The 19,394-nt window shown below is 47.1% G+C and overlaps 1 protein-coding gene across 4 annotated transcripts in view; it reads right to left on the bottom strand.

Annotated features, from left to right (window-relative positions):
- Positions 1 to 9,637: 9,637 nt before the first annotated feature.
- The window catches only part of EP300 (E1A binding protein p300), a 65,163-nt gene continuing 55,406 nt past the window's right edge, over positions 9,638 to 19,394 (bottom strand). For all 4 annotated transcript variants that reach the window (XM_063322511.1, XM_063322512.1, XM_063322509.1 and 1 more), the window contains exons 28-32: positions 18,578 to 18,743; positions 17,742 to 17,906; positions 15,490 to 15,651; positions 14,760 to 15,041; positions 9,638 to 13,437 (exon numbers count right to left, since the gene is read on the bottom strand). In XM_063322511.1, coding sequence (XP_063178581.1) covers positions 11,194 to 13,437; positions 14,760 to 15,041; positions 15,490 to 15,651; positions 17,742 to 17,906; positions 18,578 to 18,743 — 3,019 coding nt within the window. In that variant the 3' untranslated portion in view covers positions 9,638 to 11,193. The remainder of the gene's footprint in view (positions 13,438 to 14,759; positions 15,042 to 15,489; positions 15,652 to 17,741; positions 17,907 to 18,577; positions 18,744 to 19,394) is intronic.

Genomic DNA, 19,394 nt, shown 5'->3' with positions numbered 1-19,394 from the left:
GGGCGGGTTTTTCCGGGGCCGGCGAGGGGGAGGGCGGCGGCCGGCGGGGCCGGCCCTGCCCGGGGCGGGTGGAAGGGGGCGCCGCTCTCTCAGGCTCCAACGGCCGAGGCGCGCGCGCGCGGCGTCGCCCAACGGTCAGCGCCGCCGCTGAGGGGAGGGCTGGGGGGTGGGCACCTCCGTCTGCGCTGTTTTATTTTATTTTTTTAATTTATTTTTTTTTTAATTCGGGATTCTCAGGCAGAATCTGAGACAGAATGTGAGACCCCATCTGGAGTACTGTGTCCAGCTCTGGAGCCGTCAGCACAAGAGGGACGTGGACCTGTTGGAGCAGGTCCAGAGGAGGGCCACAAAGACGATCAGAGGGCTGGAGCACCTCTCCTGCGAAGACAGGCTGAGAGAGTTGGGGTTGTTCAGCCTGGAGAAGAGAAGGCTCCGGGGAGACCTTATAGCAGCCTTACAGTGCCTGAAGGGGGCCTACAGGAAAGCTGGAGAGGGACTATTTGCAGGGGCATGTAGCGATAGGACGAGGGGCAATGGTTTTAAACTAGAGCAGGGTAGGTTTAGATTAGACATTAGGAAGAAGTTCTTTACAACGAGGGTGGTGAGACACTGGCACAGGTTGCCCAGAGAGGTGGTGGAGGCCCCATCCCTGGAGACATTCAAGGCCAGGCTTGATGAGGCTCTGAACAACCTGATCTAGTTAAAGATGTCCCTGCTGACTGCAGGGGAGTTGGACTAGATGACCTTTAAAGGTCCCTTCCAATCTGACACATTCTATGATTCTATGATCTTACGTCGCAAGTGTAATGTAGCCAGCGCGCTGGTTGTGTTTCCTCAGACGAAGGCATGTCCTGCACTCTAAGAAAGGGTAACAGCCTGCTCAGAGGTATGAGTTTTAGTCCATCGCTGTTCTCTAATTCTCTCTCAGGGGCTGCGGAACTTACCAAAAACCCTTGTCAGATCATCCTTGATCTGACGTTGATGTTTTCCTGTATTTATAGCAACTTGTCATTAAATCACACTGTGCGATAGACATAGCGATTGAACAGTTCGCGTGGTGAGCAAATAATCCAACCCCAGACCCAACAACCATCCCAGTTAAGGGCACAGATACTAAGTTAGGGTTTTAACTTGTGGTGGCTCTAACCCAGACAGTGAATGGGTTACACGCCCTGGCAGTACAGGTGCCATTAGACCCAGGTCACACCTCGGGCCTTAGGCTGCCTTGCCTTTCAATTGACAGGCCTGGTTGAGATATCCGTTTTATGGCTCCCAAACCTCTGCTCACCAGGAAGATGTTATACTGTGAGCTCATTTCAGTGCCACACTCCAATCTTCACACCTTATTGATGGAAAATGAAGGACTGAAAACCCCACAATATTATCCTGGAAATAAGTTGCCTGATTTTAACTCCCCATCCTATCCCAGTGCTGGACAACGATTTGCTTTGGAATAATAAATCTTGTTCTCCCCTTGATTCCTTGGAGCCAACTGAATTGCGGGAGAAAGAGCTATGAGCTTCTATAATCAGAAACTGGCCGAATCTAACAAGGAAGGGAAATGTATTAGACTCACTGTCCTGCCACTCCCACCCCCCCCAACCCCAGCAGTACAAACACATTAAAAGCCTCTGTGAGGCTATATAGATGCCTGGCAGGAAGCATCGCAAGTACAGGAGAGTGGCCTAGAAGCCTCCATCATGGCAGAGCAATGCATGACCCAGTGAAGAGTCCAGCTTTAAAACAAGGCACTTGTTTTATTGCACAGCTTATCATCACAGATAAGATAAAGAGATCGGATCCCTGAATTCCCCTTCAAAACAGACACAAGAGAACAAGAGTGCCATAGTTACCTGCTTTGAGTCACTGGGGGGACATTTATATTCAGCTTCACTTCCCTTCCCCACCCCACCCCACCGCAGCATTCATTCCACCCACCCCACTCATTTTGAGAAGTGGCATCTCCCAGCTGGCTGCGTTGGGGCCCCTGTCTCCTGCACCAACATCACCATCTGCAGACCACTGCCAGAAAGGCAGTGATGAAGTCCTGCTGCCTGAGCACAATCCCGCAGGACTTCCATACCAGTCTCATCTGCTGCTTTAATCGCTGTCTTCCACCTTGTACCGGGCAGTTAAAGCTGCAGGGTGGCTCCTAGTGTCTCCAGGCGAGCACAAGTGAGTTAGCTCATCTCGTCTCGCAAGTTGCAGAACGCCAGCTGGGCTGGGCAGTGTGTGCTGTGCGTTTCAGTGGCAAGGACACAGACTTGCCTCGCCTGCGGGTTTGCATGACTCAGTGTAGACCACAGACTGGAAGCTGTTTGGGATAACAACTTAAAAAAGCAAGTCCCGATCTTTGGCTGGATGGCGATGTAATCTCCACTGCAGCTGTGATCAAAGCGAATGAAATCGTCACTTCAGCACAGTACTGATCTAGCGCCACAGTGGGTAGCTAGTGCCTCTCCTACAACCTGTTGTCAGCTCTCCTTCCCCCGGAGGAACCTTTCAGATCTTCTTCTTACAACAGAAAAGAAGATGTGCTGCTCCATGAACCAAGCAGGCTGCACGAGCTGTGTAGGGATGGGCACCCTTTTCCTTCCCCACATCCCCCCACATGCCCCGTAATACTTTTTCAGGCAAGACATAGTGCATGGTCCACAGTCCAGGAGAGGAAGAGCATGGGTTACAGTAGGTGGACTGAAAAAAGATACATCCAAAATACCTGCCCCAAGGATTTTCTTTAGAGAAACTTGAAGTTACCGACCTGCTGCCAGAACAGCCGAACACATTTGCACAGGAAGAACACGGCATTCCCTGGCTGCTACTGCTGCTCTCACTGCGATCTCAAGAAAGCACATGAAAAGCAAACGCCTGAAGGACGTTCAGCTTAGGGAGCCGGGGTTGCTACGAGCAGAAAATGGGGCCCTGGCTTCCAGTGCTGTGTTTGCAGCCCCTGCTCCTGCCCCACAACCCCTTCCCCTGCAGCCACTATCCCTGGCAGCAGTGCAGAGGGCTGGGCCCTGGCTTACCAGGCCTCATTTCCCAGACAAAATTTAACACCCAAGTCCTGCCTTCCAGCCCTTGGAGATCCCTTCTATACCAGCCCAGGGATGCCCCTACATCTGAGCCCCTGCTTCACCAGCCCCAGTGTCCCATGCTGCTGCCATTCTTCCTCCACAGGGTAGGCAGCCATACCTGCATTCTTTCCCCATTTTAGAAAGGCTACAGCAATGCTGTGGAGCAACAAAGACAACAAAAAGCAAAAGTGAAGAAGGAAACAAACCTAAGTGAAGGACTCCTCGCTCTTCTGGGCAGCAGAAGCTATGCCTTTTCAGCCAGAGGAGCAGGGTTGGCAAAGAGCTTTCTTCTTGTAATGTCACTGTCGCTGCTTTCCAATTCCTGCTATTGCCCTGGGGACTGCGGGGGCATGGGGAGAAGCAAAACACCCACTGACAGAGCTCGTGGTTGCTCCCAAGATACACCAGAGCCTGCCACCACCCAGCACACCTGGGGAAACAACAATCTCAGCCGTGCCAACTTCACCAGGAGCTATGAAGGGCTTCAAAGATGGCTATGGGAGGTGGTGCCAATAGTAATTCCTCCACCCTCTCCCTACAATGGGGAGAATAGACAGGAGCCATGGCTGATTGCCCATCGGCTACCCACAGCACCGGTTACAGAACAGGTTTCCCTTTCAAACATCCACCGTGCGCAGGATCCCTGCTGCGGAGTTACAACCAAGACCCCGTTCTAAGGGAGTGCAACTAAGGCAACTCAAGCAAATCATCAAACCCCCATTTTTCTAAACAAAGGGCCAGATCAAAGTTGGGCAGGCAAGTGCCAATGCACACAACACGCCTGCGAGGCTGACGGAGCAGCTCAGTGGCTTTTCAACCGTGATGCAGGCATAGATGCTGCTGAAACTGCTGCAGAGGGAACCTGCTGCGCTCTCACACTTTCAGGGGCTGGGCTAGGCTCTGTCTCAGGCCGGGATCTACAGCATGTGATCTATTTTGACAAGCCGAGGGAGGCAATAGCTCCTTGTGCAAACTGACAGTTATCCAAGGGTTGTGTTGTATGAAGGCAGCTGCTAAGAGGGTTTGTGAAAACAAACATTCCCCAGCCAAGGGAACCTATGGCTGTTCTTCAAAGAAAAGCTCCTTTTAAGGGTAGGAGGCCTCTTCACACACTTAGGCAGAACCAGTCATTAGGAGCAGATGTTTCTGACCACTGCTGTCTTTCAATATAGGACCTGCTCCAGATTCTCCAGAGAGGCTGGGCCAGAGTGCTTGAGTTTGGTTGGAAATAGGAGCTGTACAATCGAGGACATGGTGTGTGTAAAAAGACCATCTTGGAAAGAAGAGGTGGAGTTTCTTGCAGAGGAACTAAGTGCGTATCAAACACTGGAAGAAGCACTGGAAAAGAAAGAAGAAGCTGGAATAGCTGTCACTGTCACGTAGTGTACCTCAGCCTTGTGGTGGTGCTGCCACCGCTTGTAAGAAGCCACAAGCTCTGCGTTTTTTGAGTAAGTCGGGGCCTGTCAGGCTTTGTCTGGACTTGTCTTGGCCTGCCAGAAGCTGTGCTGTAGCTGATTTTGCTGTTACAACAATTGTCTAATGACCAGATGACTGTTTTAGTTTTTGTGCAATTATCTGGTGTGACACTTAACTGCGTATGTATTATTGTAACTAATAGCAGGTACTAGGGAGCAGCCTATGTAACTGTTGGGCCTAGAGCACAGCTCCCAGGGAGCAGCTAACAGATGCAGGGGTTTGCGTAGCAGGGTGCATGGAGCGGGACAGGGTCCCCATGCTCAGCAATGGTGGTGACGTGCCATGTGGCACGGTCTCCTGCAGCCACTGGAACAGGTCTCCCTGGAACACCAGAGTCCCTACCCAGGCTGAGTTCCCCTGTGGGAGAATATGGCTTTGGAAGTCTTGTGCTGCAGGGAGTGTTTGAGGCTTCTCTGGCTGAGCCTGGGGCAGAAGAGGATCTTCTTGGAGACCCCGCAGTTTCAAGAGTCTGAACCCCCCATCTGTACTGAAGGCAGAGTCTGTGCTCTGTGGCTTGGAATCAGAGACTCCCACGATGATGAAGGCTGGAAGCTTGTGACTTGCAGTACCAGGAGGATATCTCCTGCTCTGCCTGCACCTGTACAGGACAATAACAGAATCAGTTCTGTGCCCTCACAGCAGATGTGGGGCTGGGAGCTCTGTCCAGTGAAACATCTGAACTGCCTGAGTCTGGGCCTGAGCCTTGCAGCAGCACCATGTGGAAGTGGTAGGTGCTGGTAGTAAGAGACTCCCTGCTGCAGGGGATGGAGGTCCCCATCTACCAACCTGCCAAAGGAGATGTGCTGCTTGATGGGTTCGTAGATGTGGGATGTTATGGAGAGGGTGCCAAGGCTTGTTCAGCCCTAGCACTGTTACCTCCCCTGCTACTTTCCCATGTGGACATTGATGATACTGCCAGGGGAGACCCAAGCATATCAGGTGTGACTTCAAGGCTCTGGATGCAATGGCCATAAGTATGGGGGCAGAGTGGTCTTCTGCTGGTGAGGGGAAAGCACTTGAGGGGGAACAGATGCAGCCTGCAGTCAACAACTGGTTGCGCAGCTGTTGTCAATAGGGATCCAGCTTTTATGACTGTGAGATCCTCTTCAAGGACTGCTATGAAGAGATGGGATCCACTTAACCAAGGGAGCAAAAACATCTTTGCTAAGTGGACAAAGGCTGCTCAGCACATGGAGAAGAGTTTTAAACTACGGACAATGGGTGACAGTCATGTACAGGTGACAATCAAGTAAAGGAACTGATGGACTTCACTTGGCAAGCAAAGGTTGCAGTATAACGTGGACAGGAGAGATCTTGATACATCGCAGATGGAGGCCAAGCCCAATATATGCATGAAAACAAGGACATGCTGGGAGGACGGCATCCTGGGGAAAGCTCTCATAACTTTTCTGGGACATCAGCACACCTGGGTGCCTCTCTGAAGTTCCCTGCTTCCAGCAATCCCAGCTCCCTGAGACCAGTGGGAATGTCGGGAGCAAGGGAGACCCTCTTAGTGAAGTAGAACCAGGTTAGAGAACATTTGAACAAACTAGACATGCTCAAGTCCATGGGACTCAATGGTCACACACCCAAGTGCTGAGGGAGCTGCCAGATGTCGTATTATCTGCCACACTCAATATTATCTTTGAAAGGTCATCGTGACCGGGGTAAGTTCCCAAGGAGTGGAAGAATGAGACTCTTGTCTTGAAGGACAAGAATCTCAGGAATTACAGGCCAGTCAGCCTCACCTCAATCCCTGGGAAGGTGACAGAGCAAGTCTTCCCAGAAACCATTTCCGAACACACTAAGGACAAGAAGGTGAATGGGAGTAGTCACCATGGATTCAAGAAAGGGAAATCACACTTAAGCAACCTTACAGCCTTCTATGATTCTATGAGTGTCTTGGTAAATAAGAGAAGGGCAGTGAGTGTTGTTTATCTTTAATTTACCTAAGGCTTTTGACACCATCTCTGACAACTTTCTCACAAATTGAGGAAGTATGGGCCAGATAAATAGATAGCAAGGTGGATTGAAGGGTTGGGATCAGTGGCACGAAGTCCAGTGGAGGCAAGTCACTGGTGACGTACTCCAGGGGTTGGTACTGGGGCCAATACTGTTTTGTGTCATCGTCATTAGTGACCTGAATGATGGGGCAGAGTACATCCTCAGGAAGTTCACAGATGGTACAAAACTGGGAGGAGTGGCAGATATACCGAAGGGTTGTGCTGCCGTCCAGAGGGACCTCAACAGGCCGAAGGAATGGACTAACAGGAACTTCATGAAGTTCAACAAAGGAAAACGTACAGTCTTGCACCTGGGAGGAACAGCCCCATGCACCAGCATGTGCTGGAAGGCAACTTGGCAGAAAGGGGCCTGGGGCTCCTGGGGGCAAGTTGAACAATATGCGAAAAATGTGCCCTTGTGGCAAAGGCAACCAACAGCCTCCACAGCTGCATTAGGAAGAGTATTGCCAGCAGGCAGAGGAAGGTGGTCCTTCCCCTCAGCACATCTGGAGTGCTGTGTCTACATCTGGGCTCCCCAATACAAGAGAAATATAGACATAGAGGAATAAGTCCAGCAAACAGCCAGGAAGATAATGAGGGGACTGGAACATCTGTCAGGCGAGGAGAGACTGAGAGAGCTGGGGCTGTTCAGCCTGCAGAAGAGAAGGCTCAGGGGCATCTTACCCGTGTGTACAGGTACCTGGTCGGGGGAGTACACAGAGAAGCTGTAGCACCTCCGTGCTGGAGATATTCTTCTGGACGTGACTTCATACAATTAGCTTCAGGTGACCCTGCAGGGAGGTGGGTGAGATGATCTCCAGAGGTGCCTACCCACCTCAGCCATTTTATGATTCTGTAATAACAAGTGCCTGTGTGTAGAACAGGGCATCTGTGATGCCAGAATTGGAAGAGAAGAACAAAAAAAGAAAAAAAGAAAAAAAAAAAAGCAGTGTAGACATATACAGTCACAGGACAATAGTGCAGGCCCAGGGTTATAAGAAATTCACCAGTGTCCAACCCATCAGAGTAACCAGGAGCTGGGTAAAATCAGTTTTAGGGGTAACAAAGAACAAGTATGCAACATATGTAAAACATTGCGTAAACAGTACATACATACATAATGTGAAGCAATGAACCAGGGCAGAGCAAGGCCTAGAGTATTTTTCACAAGCAGATGACCCATAACCCAGAGAAACCATGAATATACTCCTCCATGTGACTGTAAGCCCTCCCCACCTGCACTTCCATCATTGACAGGACTCAAAGGGGCTTTGGAAGGGGTAAAGGTTAGAGAGTTTACATCACTGAACTGCATATTATTTGACTATAAGCATTAGCGTCATTGTAACTGGACAATAAATCGTTGATTGGACTGCCAAAACGTTGGGTGTGAGTTCTTTTTGCTGGTCCAAGAAGTGAAACAACCTGTTCTAACTTGGATGCAACTAATTGGCAAGCGCACACTGCAGTGATACAGGTGACATCCTGATGATGTCACTCTGAAGTCCTACCCCTTCCCCAGCCAGCCATCATATTTCCCCAGCTGGCAGGTTCTGGTTCTCTAATAGAATCGGGGAAAGCCAAGGCGGAGGGATGTAAGGGAAAGAAACCCCAGGCGAATTCACAACCTTCTATCATCCGCACCACTTCAATAAAATATTTCAACTCGGGCCAGAGACAGCATCTAGAGAGGGACACAGCAGCTGCGCTGTCACATAAAACGCTTTGTGGCATCTTTTAAGCAAGTCGCTATGTTGGCATTCAGAGTTGGAAGATCTGTAGCTCTTTGAATCAAAGCTGCTCTGCAACGTCTCCAGGCCTCCCCACTTCAGCATGGACCAGATGCTCCCATGCATGCTGGGACAAATTGAAAACAGATTTTTTGCGCCAACATAGCAAACCGCTTTCATTCATGCCTCTAAGTCGGGATGCACGAAAAGCATGCAAGTCAGAAAGCTGGGTACACTTCACACTTCACTAGCCAGCGTGTGTGGTCAGAAGGAATTGTATTTATACTCCAGCCTGAGAGGCCCCAAGGCTGAAAGTAAAACCAGGCTTTGCTTGTGGGGAGTGGAAGAGGAAAGCTTGCCGTGAGCAGCATGGGGAACCCAGACCTCAACCATCCCAGGCTGCTGCCCTGGCCTCCAACGTGTGGATTGTTGTTTTCTGCCCTCCTTTAGAGCAGCTCCAGAGCAGTCCCTCCCACAGCAGAGGAGGTAACGTGGTGCAGAGCTGGTCTGTGCCACGCAGTGGTGACGGGTATGAGGACTAGCCAAGGGACAATACCAAAGCACCGCGCTGCTTTCCTTAAGCCTCCCAGGGACTTTCTACCATCTTGCTGCCTAAGGCTTGCTACCAAATATGTCTATTTTAATACAAGATTCATTGTTCTACTTGGGTTTAGACCCAAATATGCAACCCTTTTACTCCCATTTTCTAACAGCCTCTAACATCCGTTCACATTGCAATACACCATCGCTTTTGTTTGGCACATGGCTGAGGCTCCCATGCGTCCAGGTGCCCCACTCCAACATCTTCCACCGGCAGTTTCCCAAAGGCAGCTTGCTCGTGTTGTTATTTGCCTGGGATTTGTGGATATGCCGATGCTCACAACACAGCTGGTGTCATGCAGATGTTGTGCTCTGGTCACATCCGGGTCTTCCAGGTGTGTTAACGCCCTGGTACGAGTTATTCCCTACGCAGCCAGCACTGGAGCTACACAGCATAAGGGAAGCCCTCGCTGGACCAGCCGCATACGTGCTGCCCAGCCAGCGCACAACACACAACACGTTCTTACACGATGTGATTAACTCCACACGCGCACAGCTACGGGCAGTACGCAACTGGGTTTACTACACACGCGCTCCACAGCTGAAGCATTTCTATTCAGGAAATCCCCCAAATGTATATAATACACAGTAACCGACCACATACGCCCTACGTCTGGCGGAGGACCAGATATAACACGGTGCAACGGGGCACCCACGCGCCCTCTGGGTGCCGTGTCTATGGGGAACACCCCCCGCAAGCTTACCTCATGCTCGCAACTTCGGTGCCAAAAGGTGTACAATATATTCCAAGTGAAATAGGATCTTTTAATATCACATATCCAAACAAGAGTTCTCATTTCAAAATGCAAAATAGGTCCTTTGAAGATGAGCTGCTGCCAGGCCGTGCGAGCAGGCTGGGGTACAGCTGACTGGCACAACTGCTGAGGTCAGACCTCGTTTCTTTGGTAAGATACATGCCGGGAACAAACGCGAATGCGGAGTTGTACCAAAAGTGTCCATCTAGAAGGCTAATTATTACTTCACGTCCCTTATTTAGAGATTTGCATTTTAAAACAGTCATATACATTAAATAGCTCTCCGACTAAATAGCAAACATTTGAATTAAGTAGCGTATTTTCTGCTACCCCCACCGTTTTAAGAACAAGCAACACGTGGGAGAGAAGGGAAACATTAAAAAGAGGCTGTCTGTCTCACGCAGTTTATTTAACAATAGGTAATAAGAAATCAATTTTTAACAGTCTATACAGTGATCGAAAGTTCATATTTATAAGTAATCAACTTTAATTGCATGATTTACAACATTTGAGGGTTTTTTGCTTTCTATTTTCAAGTTTTACAGAAAGTGGAAGAGGGCGGGAAAGGGGCACGGGAGAGCGAAAGCAAGCATAAAGAAGAAACCCCAGGGACTTTTTCTCAGGTTAAAATCATCCCATTGGAATTGTTTCTTACCCTCTTTTTTATTTTTTTTTTCCTTTGTTAGATGTAAAAATAACAAAAAAAAAATTCTTTCAAGAAAACAGAAACCACAATATATATACTACATCCATTTGGCAGCTGCCCCTGTGTATTTGCAAAAATGTTGTCTTCTCTCTAAATGTACAAATTATTTTAATACTTGAAGTTTTTTTTAAGCTCAGACTCTTGTATAGAAAATTTTTGGAGGACAAAAGTAGACTTCAGGAGGGGACTGAGTTATTTAATATTTTTACACTTTTCAAAGAATTGACATATTTCCAACCAAAGAGGAAAAGATTGGTAATTATTTTTATATATATATATTTATATATGTAATGTATTTTTAAAGCAACATTAACCCCTTTTGTCCTCCGGTTTTAGGAAAAGGTTCTCCTGTAGTTTTGTTTTGTTTTTGTTGTGTTGTTTTTTTTTTTTTTTGCAGTGACATGAAGAAAAACCAGAATAGGGAAAATGTTTACCATCTGCCTCAGTAAATAATAACTATCAATATTACATATTTTCATTAATTTAAAAAAAAATAAAACCTATTGGAGGCACAAGTAGGGCATCCTTTGGTGAACAGCCAAAAGACCACCCTCTTCCCCCGACCTCCCCAACGCACACAAGGAAAAAAAAAAAACCAAGAAAAAGGACTGGTTATGATTCCAGCCATAACAAAAATATATTCTTTGTACTCTACTGTCCCTCAGGTTCGTTGTTGGTTTGTTTTTAAAACCACAAACTACTGCTGCAGAGTTCAGATGTGTTCCAGGGAAAAATGTTGTTTTAGCTAAGAAAGATTCAAAAAAATTTGTCTTCAGTACAAAAAGTCTTGAGAAAATAAGTTTTTTTCTTTATTTTTTTCTTTTTTGCTCCCAAAATGCTACAATGTGTCTAGTGTATGTCTAGTGTACTCTGTGAAAGGTTTGAATTCAAGTCTGAGTTCTCAGAGCTGAGCCCCAGTTCCGTGGCGCTTGTACCATGGAGGCCTGCCATGCCGGGATTGCTAGCAAGCTGGGAAAGCATTGCACTCTGGTCCGGGCTGGCAAAGTGCCCTTGATCCATGGGGTTTGCCTGGGCAGCTACCAGTCCTGGATGTGGGGAGCTGGTCTGCGGGGAGACGTGGTGTGGAGAAGGCTGAGGTTGCATCCGGGGGGACGGGCTGGAATGGGGGGGCTGGGACTGGGGCCGCGGTGAGGGTACAGGCTGCGGAGAACGCACTTGATTGGTGAGCGATGAAGGGAGCTGCTGGCCCTGTAGGTGGGGGGACTGGGCCTGATTGGGGAGCATGTGCTGTTGGGGGCTCATAGGATTGGGCTGAGCTGGGGACCCCATCTGCTGCTGAAGTAGCCTCTGCTGGAAAGCCTGCTGCAAACTGGCTCCTGTCTCTGCACTCATCGCCTGTGGAAGCTGGCTTATTTGTCCCATGTTTCCTTGCTGCATCTGCTGCATGTGATGCTGCATTCGCTGCTGCTGTTGCTGCTGCTGCTGTTGTTGGGGATACCCGACGCCCTGGGGCTGCTGAAACTGGTTGTGGTTGGCCATGCCCGGCCCCAGTGCTGGTCCCGCTCCCTGCTGCTGCTGTTGCTGCTGGTGGCGCTGCTGCTCGATCATCTGGTGCCGTCTCATCAGGAGGTCTCGGAACTGGGGAGCCATCCCCGAATGATTCATATTCATCTGCTGCGCCTGAGGATTCATCCCAGCCATGGCCTGCTGCGGCTGCTGCTGCGGCTGCTGCTGGGGCATGCTGGGCCTCTGCACTCCCGCTTGCATGGGGTTCATGTTCTGCATGGCTGGGTTGGGGTGCACCCCTCCTTGCTGCCCTTGCATGGCCTGCTGCGGCTGGAGCCCCGGCTGACCCTGGGGGATGCCAGGTTGACCCGCCATCCCCTGGGGGTTCTGGGACCCTGCGTACTTGGCAGCGCGCTGCTTGATGAAAGCAGCCAGCAGCTGGGGATTGGAGTGAAGGATGTTAAGCACCTGCTGCTGCTGCATGGGTGAGCTGGGAGACCTGAGAGTCCGCAGTAGGTTTTGTAAGGCCGCCTGGGGCAGAGGTGGTTGTTTGGGCTGGGCAGCGCCAGGTACCTGACCCATCCCTGGCTGAGGTGCCATATTCATCGGCTGACCCGGCTGGGCTACTGACATCATGGATGGCCTCTGCATTCCTGGCTGCAGCTGAGCTTGGGGTAAGCCCCCCTGCACCCACGGTGGTTGCTGCTGGATTCCTGCCGGTCCCATTCCTTGATCTATATGACCACCGGGACCTCTGCCTATCTGTGGAGGGTTCATTCCCATAGGCGGCATCTGGGGCATCTGGTGCTGAATCGGCCTTTGGAAGATCTGAACTTGTGCCATCTGACGCTGGGTCTCTGCTGCGCGCTGGATCTGCATGGCCATTTCCACTGCTGCTGGAGGAGGACCCTGAACTGGTGGTTGAGGTGGCTGGGGTGGAGTTGGAGGAGTCACCTGGCCACCTGCCTTGCCCTGGGACACAGCGCCGGGGGGCTGAGTTCTTGGCATGGTGTAGGGTGGCATACTGTTGGGAGGTGCAGGCTGAGGCTGCGAGGCAGGCTGGGGAGGAGGCTGGGGTTGTGGGGTTTGCGGTGTTGGGGGCTGCTGGCCTGTTGGAGTTGTTGGGGTAGCCGGCGTTGGCGAGGGTAATCCTTGCTGCTGGCCTACCACACCGGTCCGCTGCATACTCGCCATCCTCCTTCGGAGCATCTGCGCCTGTTGCAGGCGGTGCTGAAGTTGCTGTTGACGAAGCTTGTGTTTAATGTTGAGGCAGAAGGGCACTGGGCACTTGTTCTCCTGGCAGTGCTTGGCATGGTAGCAGCAGAGAGCAATGAGTTGCTTGCAGATGGGGCACCCTCCGTTGGTTTTGCGTTTGCAGCCTTTGGTGTGCTGGACAACCCGTTTCATCTTCTGACAGGATGGCAGTGAGCAGTTGGCGTTACGACACTGGCAGGCGTGGACCAGAGACTGGATACAGCGCTGGATGCTCAGGCGGCGGGAATCGCCAGGGCTTTGGGTGGTTGCAGTCTGCTGGTTGTTGCTCTCATCATCTAGGCCAAGGCCTAATTTTTCCATCTTGTGGTCATGGTTTTTAGTGTTATAGCAGGTGATGCACAGGTCATAATCCTGGAAAGACAATGAAGGAAAAGTTATCAGTGTTCCTGAAACTCCATACAATAAGTGATGTCATGCCACCTCAACAAATTACTCTTAGTCTGTTCCAGGCAAATTGTTGCTCTAGAGAAAAATTCAATCTTTCACGCCATGTTGAGGTACTAGAGGAGGAAAAAGTCCAAATTATAGCCAGGGAAAGTGTGTGGGCACAAGGGCGTCTGAAATCTACACAAATATATATAGCTTGAAAAACAAGTTTCCTCTGAGCTATTAAGTCACACGTTATTCATCTGGGCCAGAAAAATCCCTTTCTTTCCTGATAGGAGAGGAGAAGAAAAAGGCAAGGAACAAGTAGCTGCCCATCTGCTGCTGCTGCTTCAAAAGAGGGCAGGAGTGACAGGAGAGGTACCAACTTTCAAAGAAGAAAGGAGAATGAAAGCTACATTTTCAGTTTTCAGGCAAGTTAAACAGCAGTGTGTCGACAGAAGAACAGAACAGCATTTACATTCTGTGAAAGCAACAGCACGCAAGTTTGGGCTCAATAATTGATCCTTAAGAAAAGGATCCAAGTCTTCGGGATTCATTTATCCATGGGAAATTTAGAATGCGTTTTCTGGTATACACAAGGAAATGGGAGCATAAAATTTTAATCGTAGCTTTTCAGAACTGGATCTGAGAGAGTAATTTACTTCCAGCAGGCTAAAAAATTAAGTTACAAGCCAGATTCAAGGTTAGTCCAGCTTCTGGAGGGCACAGCATTGACCCCGACCACTGGCCTCAATCTTCAAACACACTGGTATTGCAAACACTCCTGAGGACAAATATGCTGTTTGCAGCCTTCTTCTACAGAGAGACAGGAGAGTAGTGCAAGAGTTACCCAAGTACAGGAGTCTGACTCCCAGCACAGCAAAACCTCTGTGTCAGGAAACTAATGCAGAGCCCTATTTACAGAAATACTGCAGCACAGCACTTCCGACTCTGGAAGCAGCAAGGATGCATTGCTCTTCAGAAGAGTCAGCTGATCCTACCATTACAGCTCAAGCATTTGCTACGGTTCCCAACTGCTTAAGCAACAGCACCTTAAATGAACTACAGGAAATAAAATTCTACTTTAGTTCTCCACAACTTGAAAGCAGAAGCCAAAAATCACAGCAAGTAGATTAGCAGAATCGCTTGTTATGGAAAACTTTTCCTCTCTTTTCTTTCTGAACTGCCAGAGGACAAGCTGTACAGATCTTTTTCTACCACTTAATATTGAGAAATTCGTTCAGGTAAAGAGTATTCTGGGCACAGGGATACAGGGACACAGGCAGGGAAAACTTCCCCAAGCATACCTCACAAACAGTGCAGTGCCATCTGGTCTCCACATGATGCTTGCACTCGTTGCAGGTGTAAACAAAGCGGTCTTGGCTCTGGGTATGCAGTTCCACCAGCATGCACATGGTTGACCACTGAGCCCTTCGTAGTGAGGAGAACTCCAGGTGCTTGTCTCTAGCAAGGGTTAGGAAAGCGTCACGCCCATCCATCAGGTCGCAGGGGATGAGTGGGTCAGGCTCAACGATGGGAGGCAGGGAATTGGCTGCAGGGCCGGCAATGAGACGGATGACAAAGAAGACCTGAAAAGTAGAAAGACTTAATATGCCAGCACTTTTCCAGATGTTTTGGTACCCAAACTTCATTACACAGAGCGTACAATTCCAGGACCAACTAACACGTGAATGATGGGCTGCCAGGGTGCTGTGCTTGTAAGGGCTGGGAAATTTCAAACCTCCGGGTGCTCTGCAGGTTCACCTTCTTCAGATGCATTAGGTAAGGAGCACTGGACCAAACCGTAACAGTAAAACTGTTGTGACAATCCAGACTGTTAGGAAGTTCTGTACGAGCAAAGCTGTATTTATCCCCACTGCCTTTGCAGCAAAGAGCGCCCAGGCCTACTGGTGCTTGTCTGGTACACCACTCAATTCTCCAGACAAACCTGTATCAGGGCACAACTCTGAAGTACCAAAGCTTTGTAAACCTCTCTACTTAAGTAAAATACATATTTCTCGTTCTATCGACTCTTACCTCCTTGTGCTTCTCCATAGTGGCATACAGCTTTTGGGAGAGGTCATTGGACACATTGGGCATGCCAGGCTTTTTCTTATTGCCACGACTCAAGCTGCTCTTGTTCTTACTTGTCTTCTTATTGTTCTTCTTTTTGGCATTTTTGCTGTCTCCCTTGCTCACCTATTAATTTTAAAGGCATTTTATGTCAGGTATCTAAGCCACACCAGCATTTTATTACTTTCAGATCTTCTGTAACGGCAGTACAAAACACATTACACAATAATTTACTCCAAAGACACTTACCAGGGCCCCCTGAAACATTAAATTAATTCCATTAGAATCACTCCAGAAGATATCAAGATCAGCAATACATAGTTCTAAAAATACTAAGAGCATAAACGCTCAGGAGGTGCAAGGGAAATGTTATTTACTGAAACCCATTTGTCTGCTGTAGTTGAACATGTAGGGCCTCTTGGATAATCACAAAGGGGTTCGGCAGATAGCTTCTCAATGCAATTCAAACTCAAAATAATTGAGAAGTACAACTGATATTGCACTAAACAGAGGTAGAAAGACTTAATCCACCTAGATTTAATTTTGTCACAGCTGACAGATCTCTTCTTATTTTTTAATATACTGCATTAAACTGATTTTGATATGAAGCTGTTCTTTTGATCCAAAAGGCATCAGTAGGGCCATTTCTAGTATGCCCCTCCCTCCTGTCATATCCTGCAACATATCCTGTCGAAAAAACCAGCTCAGCTTAATTTCAATTATAATCAATTAGCAATGAACAGTTTATTCCTCTCTGTGCTTCTCAGAGGGCCCTTCAAAACACTACAGCGTATGATGATCAAGGATCAAAGCAATTCTTATCCAAAGACGCATTTTTCCTAAGCTTAAAACAACTTCATCAGGATGGAAATTTCCAGTGAACATGAATGACTACGGCTTCATTTGAGAGTACAGTTTATTATTGCCTCATTTTCAAGAGATGAAACATGCAGGTCAATAAAGAGTTGCAATTATTTTTAATAATAAAGGTTAAATAGTAATATGCTGCAAGCTTCTCCCACGGCAGGATTTTGGGGCCAAACTGCTGTGAAGGATCAAGTAAGTGCTGACCAACCTCACATATGTAGCTGGGTCAGATGCCTCACGACTGGCTTCTGGGAACTTGCAGCTATGCCAAGTGGAAAACAAACCTTTAAATAATACTTTCTCTAGTAAGATGTTAGCTAATGCAAATGTGGTATCAAGTTGCCTAATTCCCAGGTTACTCCTGCACTTAGTTTGCTCAAAGTCCTTGAAAGGAGGTATTGCAAAGAGCAGCACAGGAGAACCACAAATTCTGGTTGTAATGTTAAACCTACCTTTTTTGATCCAAAGGTCTTTTAGTAAAAAGATTAATTCTAAACCCCAGCAAAAATCTGGTATCTAATAAGGTGACAAAGCGGCAGTGTCTAAACAAAGTGTTAACTAACAAGTACTACTACTGTGTGAGCAAAACTACTAACTTTATCCTAGATTCACCACCTCTTCAATAAAAGCTTAGAAGATCCAAGGATGGACAGATGCATAAATGCCGCATCTGTTCATATTCAAATTTATTGTTGAATTAAGAGCCGTACCTTTTTTTGTTCTTTGTGGAACGTGAAAGCACAGTTGTTGCACGTTCTCCAAAAGAACTGCACAAGACACCAGCAAGAAATGTCTCTAGTTTAAGTAGCCCTACAACAATCCAGCTGTATTTTGTCCTTCAGATCATCAATGGCTTAAACCTTTCTACTAGAAAAAACCTATACCAAGTAAACTACTGAATCAGAGTTCTCTTGTTACTTTCTCTGAATGTTCTGCTGAGATTGGTACTATAACATTTAAGTTAGAAAGAAAGCAGTTAGCCACTGTCCAAAAACTAAAGCTTGAGGAAAAAGCTTCCAAGTCAGGTTGAGGCTGCAGCATGAATATTGGTAATAATTGCATTTCAGCAGCAAAATATTCAACTAGCAACTGTTTCAATCTAATTGACTTTGGTAATTATTTAGGTTTATAGCCATACGAACAGCCACTGCTCATACAAATGTAGCATAGTAGTATTTTAACAGCTCTAAGTTATGAAAAGTAAAATTGAAATTTATATTGGAGTGAAGCTAGAAAGCCAGTTAACTGAAGTGTCTAGGCCCTCCCCTGCCTTTTTTTTTTTTTCTTAATTAGCCACAGGTAATCATAACTTTTACAATTAGATCATGAAATAGCAGAAGCCTTCTTACATCTGTGCTTTCATTACTAGTGTTTTCTTCTCTCTTCCGTTCTTCTTCCTCTTGCTCCAATTCCTTAATGCTCTCCTCTAGAACATTAGGCCAGAAGTCCCCTTCAAAGTAAGGTAGCTCTTTTGCACTTGTTAGACGATCTTCTGTTGCCTGCTTAAATATATCCTGAAAAAGGGCAAAACACTTGGTTACCACTATTACAAGTCACATAAATAAAGCCAACCTCTTCAATAAATGATAAGAAAAGGCACCAGCAGATCAAAGGCAAGGTTAATATTTCAATTCATTTTATGAGGGCACATTCTAAGTGCAGATTTAATACTGCATCAGTTACAGACAATGCATCAAATATATTTCAAACATTCCCGCTCTGAAGAAATAAATCATTGCCATGTGATAGACTTCAATATGCAATACTTGCCAGGTGGGACAATATAATCACTACATTATCAGCACCAGCTGAAGTCCTAATAATTCCAAGGATTTTACATAATTCTACCTGTGTCAGCAGCCTAACCCTGCTATTTTATGTAATGCCAAGACTAAAGATTCCATGTATTTTCTCTGTATTAATGAAATGAAATTCACTCTCTTTTACGGTATTCCTCAAAAATTTAGTTTGTTCTATGGTATCATTTCAAATCTCTTGCTAGAATGATTTCAGAAGCTATGTGCTTTGAAGAGGGTATTATTTTAACTCTGAACTTTTAATGCTCATTTAACTTAAAACCAATACAGTAAACTCCAAGAATCGGACACAATGCATAAGGCAAGGAAGTAACCAAGACAAGACTGGCCGACACACCCTCCCCGATACAAACATACACTTCACAAACCTTGTAATCATGAACGATGCGCTCCGACACAGATTTGTCCAGCATCTTTTTGTACCACTCTTGCAGTCGTTTGGGTTTGGGTATCTTTTGGTCAGGAGGATGGCAATGGAAGATGTAGTCATCTCCTTCACTAGGTGGGCATGCCCAGATATGTCCAGTAGTATATCTAGCATCATTAGACAAAAAAAAAAGTACTTGTGGGCTCTGACGATTAATACTAGAGCTTGCTCTCCTCTCTGCCACCAGATGGAGCCACCACAAAGTTGGCTAGTGTTACCAGATGAGTAATAATTATAGCTCTCCAAAATTTTAATTCTAGTGTTCATTCTGGCTTCATTCACGCGATAGCATTAACATCTTTCCACCAATTTTTTTAGAATTTAGCGCTATATGCAAAGTAGTTCATGTAAAGTGTGCACGTCTCCTAGTCTAAATTAAAAAAAAAAAATCAAAGCCTGATACAGACCTGCGATTGCCACCTCCCAATTAACTAAGAGAGAGACTAAGTATTTCAGTAGTAAAAGCCAGAATTATTTTCCCTTGAGACAGAGCAGTCATTCATTATCTAGCAACATTTTAAAAATAAATTTACTTAAACATACAATTCACTTCACTCTAAGTCCTTTTTTTTTTTTTTAACTTTGAGGATCAGTTTTAAAAGGTTTCACGATCATATCTGGGAATAAACAGTCACTGTCAACTGATGCTATTGGGTGTACAATCTAAGCACAATGAAGACAGATTACATCCAAATAGTAGCAGCTGCAGAGAATATAATACCACAAAGATCACTTCTTCATCCTCAGTTCTTCTCTTG

The sequence above is a fragment of the Chroicocephalus ridibundus genome, chromosome 1 (assembly GCF_963924245.1).
Source record: "Chroicocephalus ridibundus chromosome 1, bChrRid1.1, whole genome shotgun sequence".
NCBI classification, from domain to species: Eukaryota; Metazoa; Chordata; class Aves; order Charadriiformes; family Laridae; genus Chroicocephalus; species Chroicocephalus ridibundus.
This window is presented reverse-complemented; position numbering and strand designations above follow the sequence as displayed.